Source organism: Vanessa atalanta, chromosome 9 (genome assembly GCF_905147765.1).
Source record: "Vanessa atalanta chromosome 9, ilVanAtal1.2, whole genome shotgun sequence".
NCBI lineage: Eukaryota > Metazoa > Arthropoda > Insecta > Lepidoptera > Nymphalidae > Vanessa > Vanessa atalanta.
Genome location: NC_061879.1, coordinates 7046165 through 7062013, shown reverse-complemented (window position 1 = coordinate 7062013; position 15849 = coordinate 7046165). Strand labels below are relative to the sequence as shown.

The 15849-nt window shown below is 30.6% G+C and overlaps 1 protein-coding gene across 1 annotated transcript; it reads right to left on the bottom strand.

The window, feature by feature from the left end:
• Nucleotides 1-8772: 8772 nt before the first annotated feature.
• LOC125066491 (androgen-dependent TFPI-regulating protein-like) lies at nucleotides 8773-15355 on the bottom strand. The gene is made up of 4 exons (XM_047674579.1): nucleotides 15135-15355; nucleotides 10618-10758; nucleotides 9661-9881; nucleotides 8773-9033 (listed from the first exon to the last, which is right to left on the bottom strand). The coding sequence occupies exons 1-4, from the start codon at nucleotides 15324-15326 to the stop codon at nucleotides 8814-8816; spliced, it is 774 nt and encodes a 257-aa protein (XP_047530535.1). The 5' UTR covers nucleotides 15327-15355; the 3' UTR covers nucleotides 8773-8813.
• Nucleotides 15356-15849: the final 494 nt, after the last annotated feature.

The following is a 15849-nucleotide window of genomic DNA, read 5'->3' as shown; positions in this document are numbered from 1 at the left end:
AGTACTGTTGATATTTAGGTCACCCAGCCATACAGAATAGACGTAGGGCGAACAGTCTGTACTAAACATAATACATGATTCAACTTGCCTTATCGAGTCTTTTTACTTTTCCTGCTTTTAAAACTATCTTATGGTCTCTAATCATGTTTCAACTGACAGTATAACAGATGAATAGAAATCGAGGAATCGGTTAAGAAAATATTTCAGAGTAACTGAATATTATAATTAAGAAAAATATATTAACTGATCATGGAGTAAACATATACAAATAATAAGCGCTCCTTGTTTTTATTTTATTATTATTAATAATAATAAAATAAAAACTTGATAAGTATTTTTTATTAATTTTGTACTTATGATGATTGTTCTTAGCTTGTCATATTGTACATCGTTGAACAGGTTTGAGGACCTACCAATGAATTGAAAACCGTAAACATTGTAGTTATGAGGTAAAAAATACTAAACTAAACAACTTTTCAGCCATGGCCTATTTATAGGGTTGAAAGAAATAAAAATCTAATTAAGAATCAACAATAACAAATGCCTATTTGTTCAACTACATGTTAATTAAATAAGCATATAAATATATAATTTAAATAATATATATTTTAAATAAAATAAAATTATAAAAATTCATAAATAGGTTTTTACAGGAAGTATTGCCAGACATCTAGTGGACGATCAATAAAAGCGCCTGAAGTCGACATATAGCAATGTCCCATGCCAGCGTAATTTAGTTGTTTCGTACTGTTTAACCGTTTCGCTAATAGGTGGCCTTTATATACAGTTTTATTTAGAAGAATACATCATACATGATTTCTCGTAATAATAATATTATTGATTATTTTAAATCTAGTCGCAATCGTTTTTACAGCTAGTTTTTTTTTTGTAGTAATATATTTAAATGGATTATAATGACAGAAGATAATATTTGGATATTTAGATATTGTTTATACAATCAGATAAAAACAAACAAATATATGTAAACCGTGGTTGGGAATTGTTTTTAATAAAAAAAAATTCATTTATGATTTAAGTAAATCAAATATAAAATATATAACAACGTATTCTAAGAATAATATTTGTTTAGCGGTGATGTAAGATTTAGGAATTAAAACAAATTAATAAAATTCGACCTAAGAAAAAAAAAATGTAAAATAAATAAAAAATGAATGAGAAAACATTTATACAATGCATAATTTCTACTCTCCACCACGATTTTCTCACTAAATCATCGGATCACAGAACTATCTCACGCGCGCAGGTAAGACTCGCAGATTTATTTTAGTTACTTTATGGTTACGATATTTAAAATCAATATGATCGTTTGAAGAAAAAGTAATGATAACATTAAGTTTAAGAACCAGTACAACCTACCTAATAGTCATGGAGGTGGGTACCTCATAAGAATTATAATTCTTCTAATCGTTCAAACACTATATATAAATATCTAATATTATTTCAACCATGTTTCTATCACGTATGTAAAATATCTTTATTACAAAATCCTATCCTAATAGCATTTATTTGAACAGTCAATATTGCAAAGATTTATTTGGCAGGACTTTATAATGTATTGGTTAGAGCTTTGTGTAAAGCACACAAATACGTTTTTTTTATGATATAGGTAGGCGGACGGACAAATGAGCCACCTGATGGTAAGTGGTCACCACTTCCCATAGACAATGGCCCTGTAAGAAATATTAATCATTCCTTATATCACCAATGCGCCATCAACATTGGGAACTAAGATGTTATCTCCTTTGTGCTTGTAGTTACATTGGCTCACTCATCCTTCAAACCGGAACACAGCAATACAGAGTACTGTTATTTGGCGGTAGAATATCTGATGAGTGGGTGGTACCTACCCAGACGGGCTTGCACAAAGCCCTACCACTATGTCCACTACTAAGTACTAAGTCACGCGGTTTCGTATAACTGACAAATGGATGGTGGCATGATGAACCAAGAAGTAATAGATTAAATTAAATAGAAATTTAAATTAAATACTCTTTATTGTACACCAGTAAACACAAAATTTAGTCATGTTTAAGAATGATGCACAAGCCCTTAAAATTTAAATGTTATAGTTCAGATAGTTTTGCTAGATTTGTATCGTACCTCGAGTTTTAGTATATATATAACGTTAATAATAAAATGTGGCAAATACGAGTCGCCGGGTATATGTGAAACATCGTTATTTGTGGTTATTGAAAGAATTTATAATTAAGGCAATTAATAAATATTGGATAAAGTAAATAAAACATAATTTCTTTGATAAAATATGATAAAATAAATATATTTTTCTCCGAAACACACAACACAGATGTCACCGCCTAACTGTGACATCAATTTAATTGCACACGAACAAATTCGATACAATAACTCTTTTCTTTTTTGCATCTCCAAAAATGGAATTCTCTATCAGCACATGTGTGTTGTTATATGTATAGTGTGACTCTCACTATACCAATCGAAGTATGACCTCGTACTTATATTTATAGATTCAAAGAATTTTGCTAATAGCTATATTATGCGACTGCAGAGCCGAGATGGCCCAGTGGTTAGAACGCGTGCATCTTAACCGATGATTTCGGGTTCAAACCCAGGCAGCACCACTGAATTTTCATGTGCTTAATTTGTGTTTATAAAACATCTCGTGCTCGGCGTTGAATGAAAAACATCGTGAGGAAACCTGCATGTGTCTAATTTCAACGAAATTCTGCCACATGTGTATTCCACCAACACGCATTGGAGCAGCGTGGTGGAATATGCTCCAAACCTTCTCCTCAAGAGAGAGGAGGCCTTAGCCCAGCAGTGGGAAATTTACAGGCTGCTAATGTAAAAAAAAATGTATATTATGTACAACAGACTGAATATATTTGTATTTATAGCATATATATACACTATTCGACTTGGCAATATGAGTGAGGTGTACTGGCCGTCTTCACGTTTAGATCTACTACCACTTACCATCAGGTGGAGTCATTTGTCTACCCGGTGTAAATAAAAAAAAAAACACACACACACACAAGATATGAGAGTATAAGAGAACATCATGCCGTTTGCCGTTACGGCATTCGAGTCGGGTTCACAATGTTTTTCAACGATAAAGGTTTACCGAGTTTTTAAACGATTGTCATCATTCGCTTGTCTACATTATATTTATTTGTGTCTATCGCATTGTGCATTCATTTCTATTACTGGGCATACTCAGATACTCTCTTGCACATACAAATATGCCTTACACAGAAAAACCGTTTGTTTTTCCTTATATTTTTACCTAACACACATATTTATATTGAAACGTGATTGATAGAGGTTTCAATACCAGATTTGTACGCACCGCTGATGTATTCTTCTTCTAATTGTTTAAAAATGTATTATATATAGGTAAGCTATAAAATATAATTGTAATTACAAAAAATCTAGTCTGCTGTTGGTATCTAAATAAACAAAATCGAATGTCTAGGTATATATGTATACTTACTGATGTTACTTATGACACTAATGTGAATTGGACCAGGCACATAATTATTATCAGCGTTAGAATTACTTACAATAACAATTACGTTATTTTGTGTTCAAATAAAAAATTAAAATATATTTAGTGGTCAGTTTTTATTTGTCTTATTATAATAAAAAAAACTAATACCGTATGTATTGTATAAGTTGTAGTATTAATTGTAGTTGTAAACATAAAATGCTTTTGTAACATGTCGCTCGTAAAAAAACGTTAATTTTATTTTAATTTTCTTTCGAGTTTTTGTTGTTGTGTGAGTCGAAATATGTCAAAAATTGTTTTATAACGTCATGACAAGAATTGTATGTACATGAGGTAATTATTTGCTTGTGACAAAGACACATTTTGCTGCGATATTTATCAAAAGCTTAGGTATATATAAACTCCTTGTGTTGAAGTCGCATATATGTATATGTATATGTAGAATAGTTACACCTCTGTTGATGTAAGCGTAAACAAGAGACGATACAATATTAATGCCACTAGTTATCTATACTCTATTCAGATCAAAGAAATCAACACATTTTAGATTAACGCATTCCATGCAATTTGCTAATAATTCACCTATACCACTTATATTTGTATATTGCTAAGAGATCATGTTTGTTTATAAAACAACAGTATTCCTCTTAACTTTTTTTTTTAGGCCCACCTGATGGAAAGTGATTACTACCACCCATGGACTTTTGCAAAACCTTGGGAGGTTGCAGTTGTGTTGCCGGCCTTTAAATAATGCATAGGATCATTTTTTTAAGGTTACCAAGTCGTATCACTTTAAAAAACCACCAGCGAAAGCTGGTTCCGCAGATTAGTTGTGCGAGGCAGAAAATGCCTTACAAATCGCGCTCATGTGGATTTTCGGTCTTCGACTCAGCTACTTATAGTATTTAATAAATTAATTGTATTCCCAAAATCTTGATAACAAATTCATCGAAATTCAAAATGTGATTTTTTGTAAAACTGTAATTAGCATCGTTTTCGACCAATGATATCGTCAATTCAATATCAAATACTATTTCTTAGGCTTATGTCTTCTTTTGATTGGCATGGGCTATAGTAACGACCACGTTAATAAATTCCCTCTCTTTAATAAACAACAGTACTGACATATGTATAAACTTACATAATAAAAACTATCAGACACACAATGAAATTACTTCCTTGTGTCTAACTTCATGCGCATGAATGAAACTCTTAGTGTAAGTTTCTATTATGCTTGGAATACAAACATAAAGACGTAGCAGCTTCACTCTATATCGTTTGCCTAAAGTACAATAGATTATTGTCAAATTAAATTTTTAATTAATTTCAGTAAGAATTGTGAATATTTTATCACGTATTTACTATTCAAGTACAGATAAAAATACAATAATAATGTAAACCGTCATCAATCAATTAATAAATTAAATATCGAAACGTTTGATATTAAACGTTTTTAGTACTTTATATAGATTTAAATAAAATAAATTCGTTGTTGGATCCCAATTATAATGGTGAAGTTCTCTGAAACTTAAGGATGGTATTATAGTAACAGAATAAGACAATTTATTATTTTTTGGGGGTGAAAACGGTTTGTGTACATACAATATCAAAGATTAATTTTTTTTATTACAGGCATTTATACAATTCTAGACTACAACTTTTAAAATTTATCGTTTTTGGTGTTTCATAAGATTTAATATTACTTAGGCTCGTCAAAATAAAACCAGTTCTACGACACGGGCGGTAGAGCTTAAGGCACACAAACCGAAACGAAAACAACGACTACTTATTGCAAGATGTAAGTAAATTAAAAAAAAACATACACGACAAGTGAAATAGTGTTATATTTGTTAAATTCGGTTTAAGTTAACATAGGACAACAAACAAAAAGTGAACTAAACTGTGGATACAGTAAATGTTTTGTAAGAATCACCGGTATAGATGATTATGAATAGTCTGACGTAAGCAGAACAGTCTATTAATAATTTAATACAATCCACTGTCTGGTCTATTAATGACAGATCTAAGAAGTGAGATAAAAGATACTTTCTACAGATAATGTATTGAGTGTTTTTATTGTTTCATATTAATATGTTAATGGCCGCGCAATTAAATCTTAGAGTAATATTATAATTAAACAGCGTCTAACTTTAGGAATATATATGTATAGATTTGTTTTACGACCCGTCCCGATTTTTAGTCATTATGATGACTTTGAAACCATTTTATAATTCGTGGTAAAAGGTAAAAAATGTATACATGTAATTTATATTTACAACTTTTAAAATATAATATAACCCACAAATAAAACAATTGAGATCGGCGAGTTAGCTCTCGGAAACAAAGGCAAGCAGAATGCACTCGCTTTTGCCTTTCAACTTGTATTTGAAGGCTGATTAGACTACTGGCAGACTAGTAGGATGCTATTTAAATGTTGAACGTATAATTGCAAAGTTTAGCGGTGCCTATGACGTCATGTTCCTGGCTTTCAATTTGGTCTCAGACTAACATCATCATCCTCCTGCCCTTATCCTAATTTTATATGGTCACAGACTAACAGTGTAAAAGAAAATATGGTAAATATTTTTTTGAAGCAGTAGCACAAGGTACTATCGTCAAAATACGTCCAGTAGATCTGAATTATTTAAATTGATGTATATCGAAATAATTTACATTTACTTAATGGCATTAAGTAATTAATGTCTTCTTCTTCTTCGTGTGATTCATTACTGAAGATCGTGTTTGTCCTGAAATGGTTTCACCGATGAGTCGATTAGCTTTCTCCACACCTGTCCTTAGCTACTCTCAGGGCAGTCGGAATATTGAATCCCGTTATATTTTGTATATGGCCGCACCAGCGGGTAGGTAATCGACAGCGTGATCTTAAGTAATGTGGAGTAACATAAAAAATAATAATAATAAAAGTTTCGTAAATAAAATAAAAATATATTTTGTTTATGATAATAATAAAGGAATTCAATGTATAGTATACTCGTCGCCAATACATGAGAGTAGAGAACGGCGTTAGAGTCGGGGTATGCCGGGGTATGAGCGTCACGTCATCATGCCATATGAGCCAGTCTTTCCCCGAAAGAGTGGTTATAGAGTGGTTTCACATCGAAATCATTATGAAACCTGCACAAAAATCTACCATACGTGTAAACATTAGTCCGCATTGGAACAGCGTGGAATATATTCCAAATCTCTTTTCAAAAGGAGGTCTTAGCCAAACACTGTGGCATTTAATGGCTGTTTTTTTATTTGCAATATATTTATTTTAGTTTTTTTAATTACAGATTGATATTTCTTATTGGGAGCAATTAACATATAACGGAATGAAAGAAACGTTACTGGATAATTTAAGAAAAAAAATACAGTAATTTTTTTTTTCTAAGTGTTACATGGACCAAATTTGTACAGCCTGTTATTAGCGAAGAATAAATAAGGATAAACATATCTTATATCGTGCGATTTGTACAACAATCAGTTTTTGATTAATATAGATTAATTTGAAATCCAACACTATTCCACATAACAACTTAAATTTAATTTTACTTTCAAAATTCGAAATGCTTATATTACTTTTAAGTGTCTTCATTCTTATTTCATAACTTTGCCAATGAATGATAATAATTATTAGAAACCATTAGTTACAAATTGAATTTACATGGAAAAAAACAACATATTTAAATTACATTTATTACAACAACAGAGAATATAAATCACAGCAGATTAAGATGTCATTAAATTGTAATTACATATAAGCGTTATTACTTTATGTAATAAATTAATGAAACCTTTTAGACCTTTATAATTAAATGACAAATGACTGGCAACATTATGCCAATTTGTTCTCTTTTTTTATTATAAAAAAATTAACAATAAATCAATATCGTATTATATCCGGGATGTGCAACTAGCGCATTTTAATTATGATTATAATTTATTTTTGTCATTAGCAAACAATAAACGAAGAATATAATAAGTCCAACAGGGCTTTAATTAAAAATTCTGTGGTATAAGTACAGAAAAAGGAACGTCTTTATATTTTTAATTTCGGATGTACTTTTATGTACATATTTTTTACACATACAGTATCACGACGTGTCAAGCACAATGTCATATGAACAAATAATAAAGCAAATAAAAAATTGTGTATAAGAATATACGAAAGAACTTTTAATTGGGTGCTAAAATTCTGAAACTCATGAAACACCGAAAATTGAAACACGACGTTTGAACTTTACCCGAGTAAACTTTTGAAATATTCTGTTATTATTTTCATATAAATATATAATTTTCTATGATAGTAGAATCAAACTAAAAGGTTTGTTTGATGACGAATCTTAAACGAAAAGAGTTTAGACCCGATCAATCATCATTGAAGTCTTTCGTGTTTAATTTGTTTGTTTGTTTTGTGTTCCGGTTTGAAGGGTGAGTAAGTCAGTGTAACTACAGGCGCAAGGGACATAACATCTTAGTTCCAAAGGTTTGTGGCTCATTGGCGATGTAAGGAATGGTTAATATTTCTTATAGCGCCATTGCCTATGAGCGGTGTTGACCACTTACCATCAGGTGACCCATTTGTTCGTTCTCCTACCTATACCATAAAAAACATGATTCAAATTTATTTTATTTTTAGTTCGGTTTATCTGCATTTTAAAATATTTTTCTTATGACTCATTCCGATATGCATCATCTGTAAACGAAAATCAGTCAATAGTCAGTCTCAACATTAAAACCCATAATAAACATAATAATACAAAAATAGTTTTTGCAATGATATGAACACTTATGAATTTTTCTTACAGCGCTATTATCTATGGGCGGTGGTGACCACTTGCCATCAAGTGGCCCATGTGCTCGCCCGCCTACCAAAAACATTAAAAAAATAATCATTTTATGGTCTATTGCAAAGGAAAATATCGTGAAGAAGCACAGCGCAGTCACATGAATATCTACTAATCGCACAATAAAAAAAGGTCTAAAAAGAGTGGGGAGAAGGCCTTTTCTATTTAGGGGCTGTACTTTAATGTTTAATATACATATTACCAATAACACGTAAGAGTGTATAATAACAACTAATATTTGCTTTAAATTTGTGATTCCGGCAAAGAATATAATTTGAATAAATTAGAGATAAAATAAAAGCATTTTAATAAATATTACAAGGTATTTTAATAATATGCAGTTAAACTTATGTGTAATACAAAAAATGGCAACAATGATATCTGACCTGTTTTGTTCATTGTAATATATTTTAAAATTAAATACTAAACAATTTAACAATATCCTTTGATGTTAGGTTTTAAGATTTCACCTTCATCAGTCTCATGAATATATTATTACATTTTTTATCACTACTAAAAATGTTGTCTCCATTGATCAAATCAACAATCAGCCACTGGCTGGTGTAATAGAATAAATAAGATATATATGTGTAAATCAATAACACGAATAGTTTGCCATATGAAAAAATCTTTAGACAAGGATAAACGTATTCTCCGTTTAGCAAACTAATGATGCACCTGTGAACAAAAATGATGTTTTTGTTTATCGTATATTTTTAATTAATAGTATTTTAATATCACAGTTATGTTGCACAGTTCTAACATTGCAGTAAGTTAATAAAGCTGACAAAAAATTAATTATACTTATGATAAATTATTTGCAATACAAGTAAATTTGGTGTTTTAGTGAATATTTGTTATAATAATGTTTGTAATAAAATAATATCTAAAATAATCTCTAAAATGAATTAGTAACGACATTCTTAAAATTTCGGCGTTGATGCATCTAGACTTTCGTGCATATACTTAATATGTAGATACAAATACTATTTACTAGACAAAAAATATTTTGTATAGTTATTTTAACCTTCGCCTAATACAAATTTTGTTTTAATATTTAATAGAATTATTCATTTCGAAGTAGCTAAATGATTGACAGCGTTTAATAACTGGCTTTAAATTATTTTAAAATTGAAAAAGTTTTACAAAAACACTGTCATTCATAAACTTCTTCATCTGTATTATAATATATATTCTTATTGTATTCAGTTAATTGCTCATTAGTTAATTGTTTCACATAAATATACATATTGATTGTTTCAAAAATATATATGATTGATGTCTAATATATTTAACGTTACTTACACTAAGCAATATACGTTGAGGAAAGTAAACATTGCGATTATTTCTGATTTATAGCTTTTTGGTCTCTCTCTATGAACTAAAATAAGTTCATATAGGACGAAAATAAGAGAAACTGTGTGCATACTATGTTGGTCCCACACAGTGATGTAATTTTGTGCTGATAGAGGCATGATGAGTTCCCGATTATCATTCCAGATCCGCCAGAAAAGTATATCTCCAAACTGAAACATACAAATATAAATTATAAAAACGAATTTATTATTTATTTCTATATTATTTCATTGTTATCGATCTTTGACTTAAAATCTTTGACTTAAAAAAAAGGATAAACAATTAACAGGATGCAACAATCGATAATCTGTATTTTCGTTTGAAGGTTGAGTCAGCCAATGAAATTAAGAAAACAAGCAATGTATTTTAGTTCGTAGTAGCGTAATAATGGTCTAAGAATTTTGTACATCTAAAGTCTATGAGGGAAGACGACCAGTTAAGATCCGGTAATCATTTTTTCGTCTGCCTTCTGGTTGGCGGACGAGCAAATGGACCACCTTATGGTCCGTGGTCACTATCGCCTATGCATCACACCAATGCACCACCAACCTTGGGAACTGAGATGTAGGACATAACATCTTTGCCTGTAGTTACACTGGCTTACTCATCATTTAAACCGGAACACAACAATACAACAATATATGATGAGTGAGCGGTACCAGATGCTTCAGTTTCAGTTTTAGAAAGCTATGATGCATTACATAAAGAAGTAAATTGAAATAGTGCAGGAGGGATGAGGTACAGATACAGTGACAAATATCTAGAATAAAGCGTAAAAAAAAAATTTTTTTGCACTTAATTTTTTAAAACTTTTGCAAAGTTTATTGAAGATTGTTAGGTTATGTATTTAATGTAACATTGTATATTTTTCATAATTATTTTTAATTAAATTGTATAAATACTTACGGCTGTTGTCGGGAAAATAATGCTTGTAAACGTAAATGAATTGATTTTGTTTAACATTTGAACATATTTAGATTTTTTGTGTCCTTTTAGTGCCTCCCAGTCACAGTAGATGCTTATGATTAAATATCCCGTACCTAGGAACTATAAAAATAAAACAAACATTTATAACAATTCGTTTTGAACGAGTTTTTTACACGCTTAGATTAGGCTTTGCTTGTCTACAACTTAGCTTGGTACCGATTCCTCATAGCATGTCCAATGGCTGCATTTCATAACAAGTATTAAAAGCATTTTTTATTATTTAAGAATGATATCATTACATTACATTACATTAGTAGCCTGTAAATTTCCCACTGATGGGCTAAGGCCTCCTCTCTCTTTGAGGAGAAGGTTTGGAGCATATTCCATCACGCTGCTCCAATGCGGGTTGGTGGAATACACATGTGGCAGAATTTCGTTGAAATTAGACACATGCAGGTTTCCTCACGATGTTTTCCTTCACCGGCGAGCACGAGATGAATTTTAAACACAAATTAAGCACATTAAAATTTAGTGGTGCCTGCCTGGGTTTGAACCCGAAATGTATCGGTTAAGATGAACGCGTTCTAACCACTGGGCTATCTCGGCGAATTATATCATATATATTTTTTTTTAATAACCGATATTGTTTGACATTACTCTATTGAGTACATATATATATATATATATATAAAAAACATATGTATTTATTTACTTTTCTTTGCGTTCTTTTAGTGGTTTAAAGTTTTCCTTTAAAATTAAACATCATTAGGGGTATTTTAACAATTGAGGTCAGGTTTAATGTTATGTAATCTTATAAGTTTCTTGTACTTTTTGAGTTGTAAACATATACTTAAATTTCATACGCCATTATAATAATTTCATAACAATTGGAATTTATTTATTACATTCGTGATTAGACCACTAAACTCGGTTATCCAATTGTTTTCATCCGGTGGTCGAGAATGACAATGTGTCACATAGATAAGAGCATTATGCTTCGGATTTCATTTTTTTCCGGAGAGTGTAGGTATCTTAACTTTTTATGGCGTTATTACGACTAGCAGGGATACCTGAAGGTAAACGGTGCCACTGTGCAAAGACATTGGTACTGTAAAAAAAATTAATCATTCCGATGCGCCACCGACCTTTGAAAATAAAATTTTATATTATGCCTGCAGTTACACTGGCTCACTCAGTCTTCAAATCGGAACACATCAATAATAATTATTGCTGCTTGGCGGTAGGAATATATTAAAAGTAAAAACTCGGTAAAGAAAAGTTATATTGTAGGGGTGCTCTTTCTCGTGAAGCGGTTTTATTTAACTTTTATACTGGATACAAATGCGTTAATCGATAGACGATAAAAATCTGCCATAATCACACAAAAGTCTTTTAGTACTTTTTATATCGATCCAATTGTAAACTACTAAAAAAAAGTGTCTCATAAAAATACATTGGTGTAAATTAAATTACCTTTCGAAATCCTTGAGTTTTTTGTATAATGCAATAGTTTTTTTAGGCAAACCTATTTACCTATTTTGTTAACTTTTATAATACAGATTATGTTTTAAATTACTAATAACCTTTTTTCTATGCATTAGACTATGGCCCTTCTATAATATAAATCAAAATCACTTTCTCTTTTTGTCTGTTTTTCTCCGTTTAATGCACCAAAACAATTTAACAGATTTTGTTATTTTGTCACTAATCGAGAATGATTTTGTACATTGATAAATAAAACGTATATTGATAAAAAAACACAGTTAAAAAAAAACTTAAACTTTAAGAGACTCGTTTCGGAATGTTTTTAACAAAAAGGAATACTCATTGTTGCATCACACTATATATACAACAATATCAGGTATATTCACAGTAACACACTTTGATAGAACCAATGATAATCATTGTATGTATTTAACGAAAATGTGTTTATTATTATTGTTCTATACTTGTGACAGTGAAATTATTATTTTTTTTAAATATAATATATCCCGCTGAGTTTCTTTCGCCGGTTCTACTCAGGTCCGAGGTGTTAATTTCCGAACCGTCGGTAAAGTTTTGACTGTCAATAAGCAAGTGTAATGACTTCTATATTAAATAAAGATTTTTGACTTTGACTTTGTGCACGAGACTTAAGGATAATCTTATAACGCTAAGTATCCGACTCCGAAAAGCCAATATATCCTTCTTGGGGTAAGGTATCCGTTTCTATAATAAAATTCCTCTAATATTTTTAACTTTGCCGTTTCAGGAATTCAAATCATTGGTAAAGAAAGTATATTATATTATTCAATACAAGTTTATATAGATGATAAAAAAGCGTAGAGCTAGTACTTGTTGACTGATACATATGTAGGTATATAATTGTATTTAACTAAATGACTTTGTATTATGTTGAAAAAGAGTAACTACTGAGTTTCTTGTCGGTTCTTCTCGGTAGAATCTGCATTCCGAATCGAGGGCTTCACTTAATATAGTTTGTTAAATGACGATTCAAAAGTGCTTGTAAAAGGCTACCTGAATAAAGTATATTTAGGTTTTGATTTTCTATGAAACTAGCCAACTGCGCAAGAAATATTTTAGAGCATAAATGTGTGCGCAAGTATTGTCTATTCAAGGACGCTACGTGTTTTCCGTGCTGTTTCTGAGAATTTATTGATAGAAGAACTCCAATACATTTAATTGGCCCAACACTTCACTCGAATACTGGCTCTTATAATCTGCACCAGAACAAGCTAGCCACTAAACTAACGGAGCAATTCCAATTTACATTAAGAGCAAGTAGGAACATTTATGAAAGTAATGATGTTATAAATATTTAAGTTATTTTAGATTAATTTTTTTCATAAAAATGTCATTATCATTTTTCGCTAAATAAATGGTTTTTATATGAAAAAAAAAATATGAATAAAACATAACAATTGTATTTAGCCAAAAGGAAATAAGAAACAGAGTACATAAAATATTCCCATTCCATGTAAATATTGTCTCAGTAAACATATGCAGTAACTTAGTTAAGTTATTCATTCCGTAGTGTGACCGTGAATATGTTGACAAACGAATCAACGGATGTCCTTAAGTTACAACTAGTTAGAATATTTTTTTAAAAGTAATATTATGCATTTAATTAACAAAAGCTTTATTTACATTAAGGCCTTAATTATATACAAATAATATTTAAAAATAATTATTGTACAAATCATGACTGCGTGGAATGGTGGCAAGAATGCGAGCTGCATTTTACTGTTCAATCGCAATTCCGATCCTCTGAGCAAAAAATGAACCAGCCCACCTGTTACCCGTGGAGGTAGTAAGGCGAGATATTACTTTTAATGAAGGTTTTTATCCTATATACTCCAATAATAATAAGGTGACAATTTACTTCTCCCGCTGTTGTAGCATTTCAAAATGTTTGTGCATATTCAAAATAAAATGTCATTGTTTTCGTAGTGTCTTGATAATACGACAATTTTGTCTACGTTGATAAGTCGATTATACTGTCTGATTGTAAAAGTATTTTTATAAATAAGAGTTCTACTTATTAACGGTTATTTCAACAACATTAGGTATGTATTTCGGCAGGTTTTATTCAAAACGTTAACGCAATAATTCAAAGCGGTATGTGTCGCGACCTTGGTTGTTTTGTTGTGATAAGTGCAAGTGACTTAGGGAATTACTCAAAATTGTATTTATTAATAAATTAAATCCTCTAGAATTTAACTATTGTGAGTACTTTAATACTTTAATCTTTGATAGTATTTTCATTAGATGAATATTTAGTACTCTGTGTTATAGAAAACAAAAAAAAACAAGTTTAGATTATATTTGAAAATACAGTTATGTGAATCATTACAAAAATTGTTTTTTAAAACAAAACATACTTTATTATAGAACGATAGAAAATATATAACTATCCTTGTTGTACATATTCCTGTCAAATAAATAATTAAAACGCGGAAGAGGAAAGCATTTATTGGTAAAATTAGTCATGGAGATGGCGTATACCGTATATGTATTTGGTTGCAATGTGTAATAGGATCTTTATCCAGGAATTTGAAGGGCTTCCAGGAGTGTCAAGCAATTAAACGCTTGTCACACCTACATCATTCTTAAAATCAAGATGTCAATTATCTACATAAAGTAAGTACCAATTTTCTAAAACCGAAATGAAAATATTAAATATTGGACAACATCACATTCATTACTCTGATCCCAATGTAAGTAACTAATGCACTTGTGTTATGAAGTCAGAAGTAACGACGGTAAGACAACATAGAAAACTAATGAACTTTTTCTACATCGACTCCGGCCGGCCGGGAATCGACTCCGGACATCGGAGTGGCGTACCCATGAAAATCGGTGTACACACTACTCGACCACGGAGGTCGTCATATTGCATGGTATCAAGATTTTTCTTTTCGTTTTTAAAATATATTTAACTTTTAAAATTTGGTATTCATTATTATATATATATGTATATATAAATAAATACTTACATTAAACCAAGCTGTTATTAGTTTCCATTTTAATTTCGAATATTGGCGCACTGCGGGGTCATCTGATGAATCAAAATCAATGTTTAATAACTTCAACGTCACGATAATAGAGTGCGTAAGTGTTAGTATATGAACGGCTAATCGAAATTTTAGTACATTGTCAGTACTTTGCATCGAGATTAATCGATTCATTTTACTTAGTTCTAACGTTTAACGTCTAATTGCCGTTAGACTTAAGTGAGAACTGACGCTACTAATAATCGTCATGTACAAATAATTTGAACTTGAAGTTTGCGATTGTTACAAAAAATGAAAAAATTGCGAAAAGCATGTTTACAAATTCGAGCTCTTTCGGACGTATCAAGTGTGTCTATCGTTGCGTACACATACGTGCGTTGTGTTCATATCATTGCAAAAACTATTTTTGTATTATTATATTCATTATGGGTTTTATTAATGTTGAGACTGACTATTGACTGATTTTCGTTTACAGATGATGCATATCTGAATGAGTCATAAGAAAAATATTTTGAAATGCAGATATACCGAACTAAAAATAAAAATAAATTTGAATCATGTTTTTTTTTATTTATAGGTAGGAGAACGAACAAATGGGTCACCTGATAGTAAGTGGTCACCTCTTCTTATAGACAACGGCGCTATAAGAAATATTAATCATTCCCTACATCACCAATGCACCAACCTTGGAAACAAA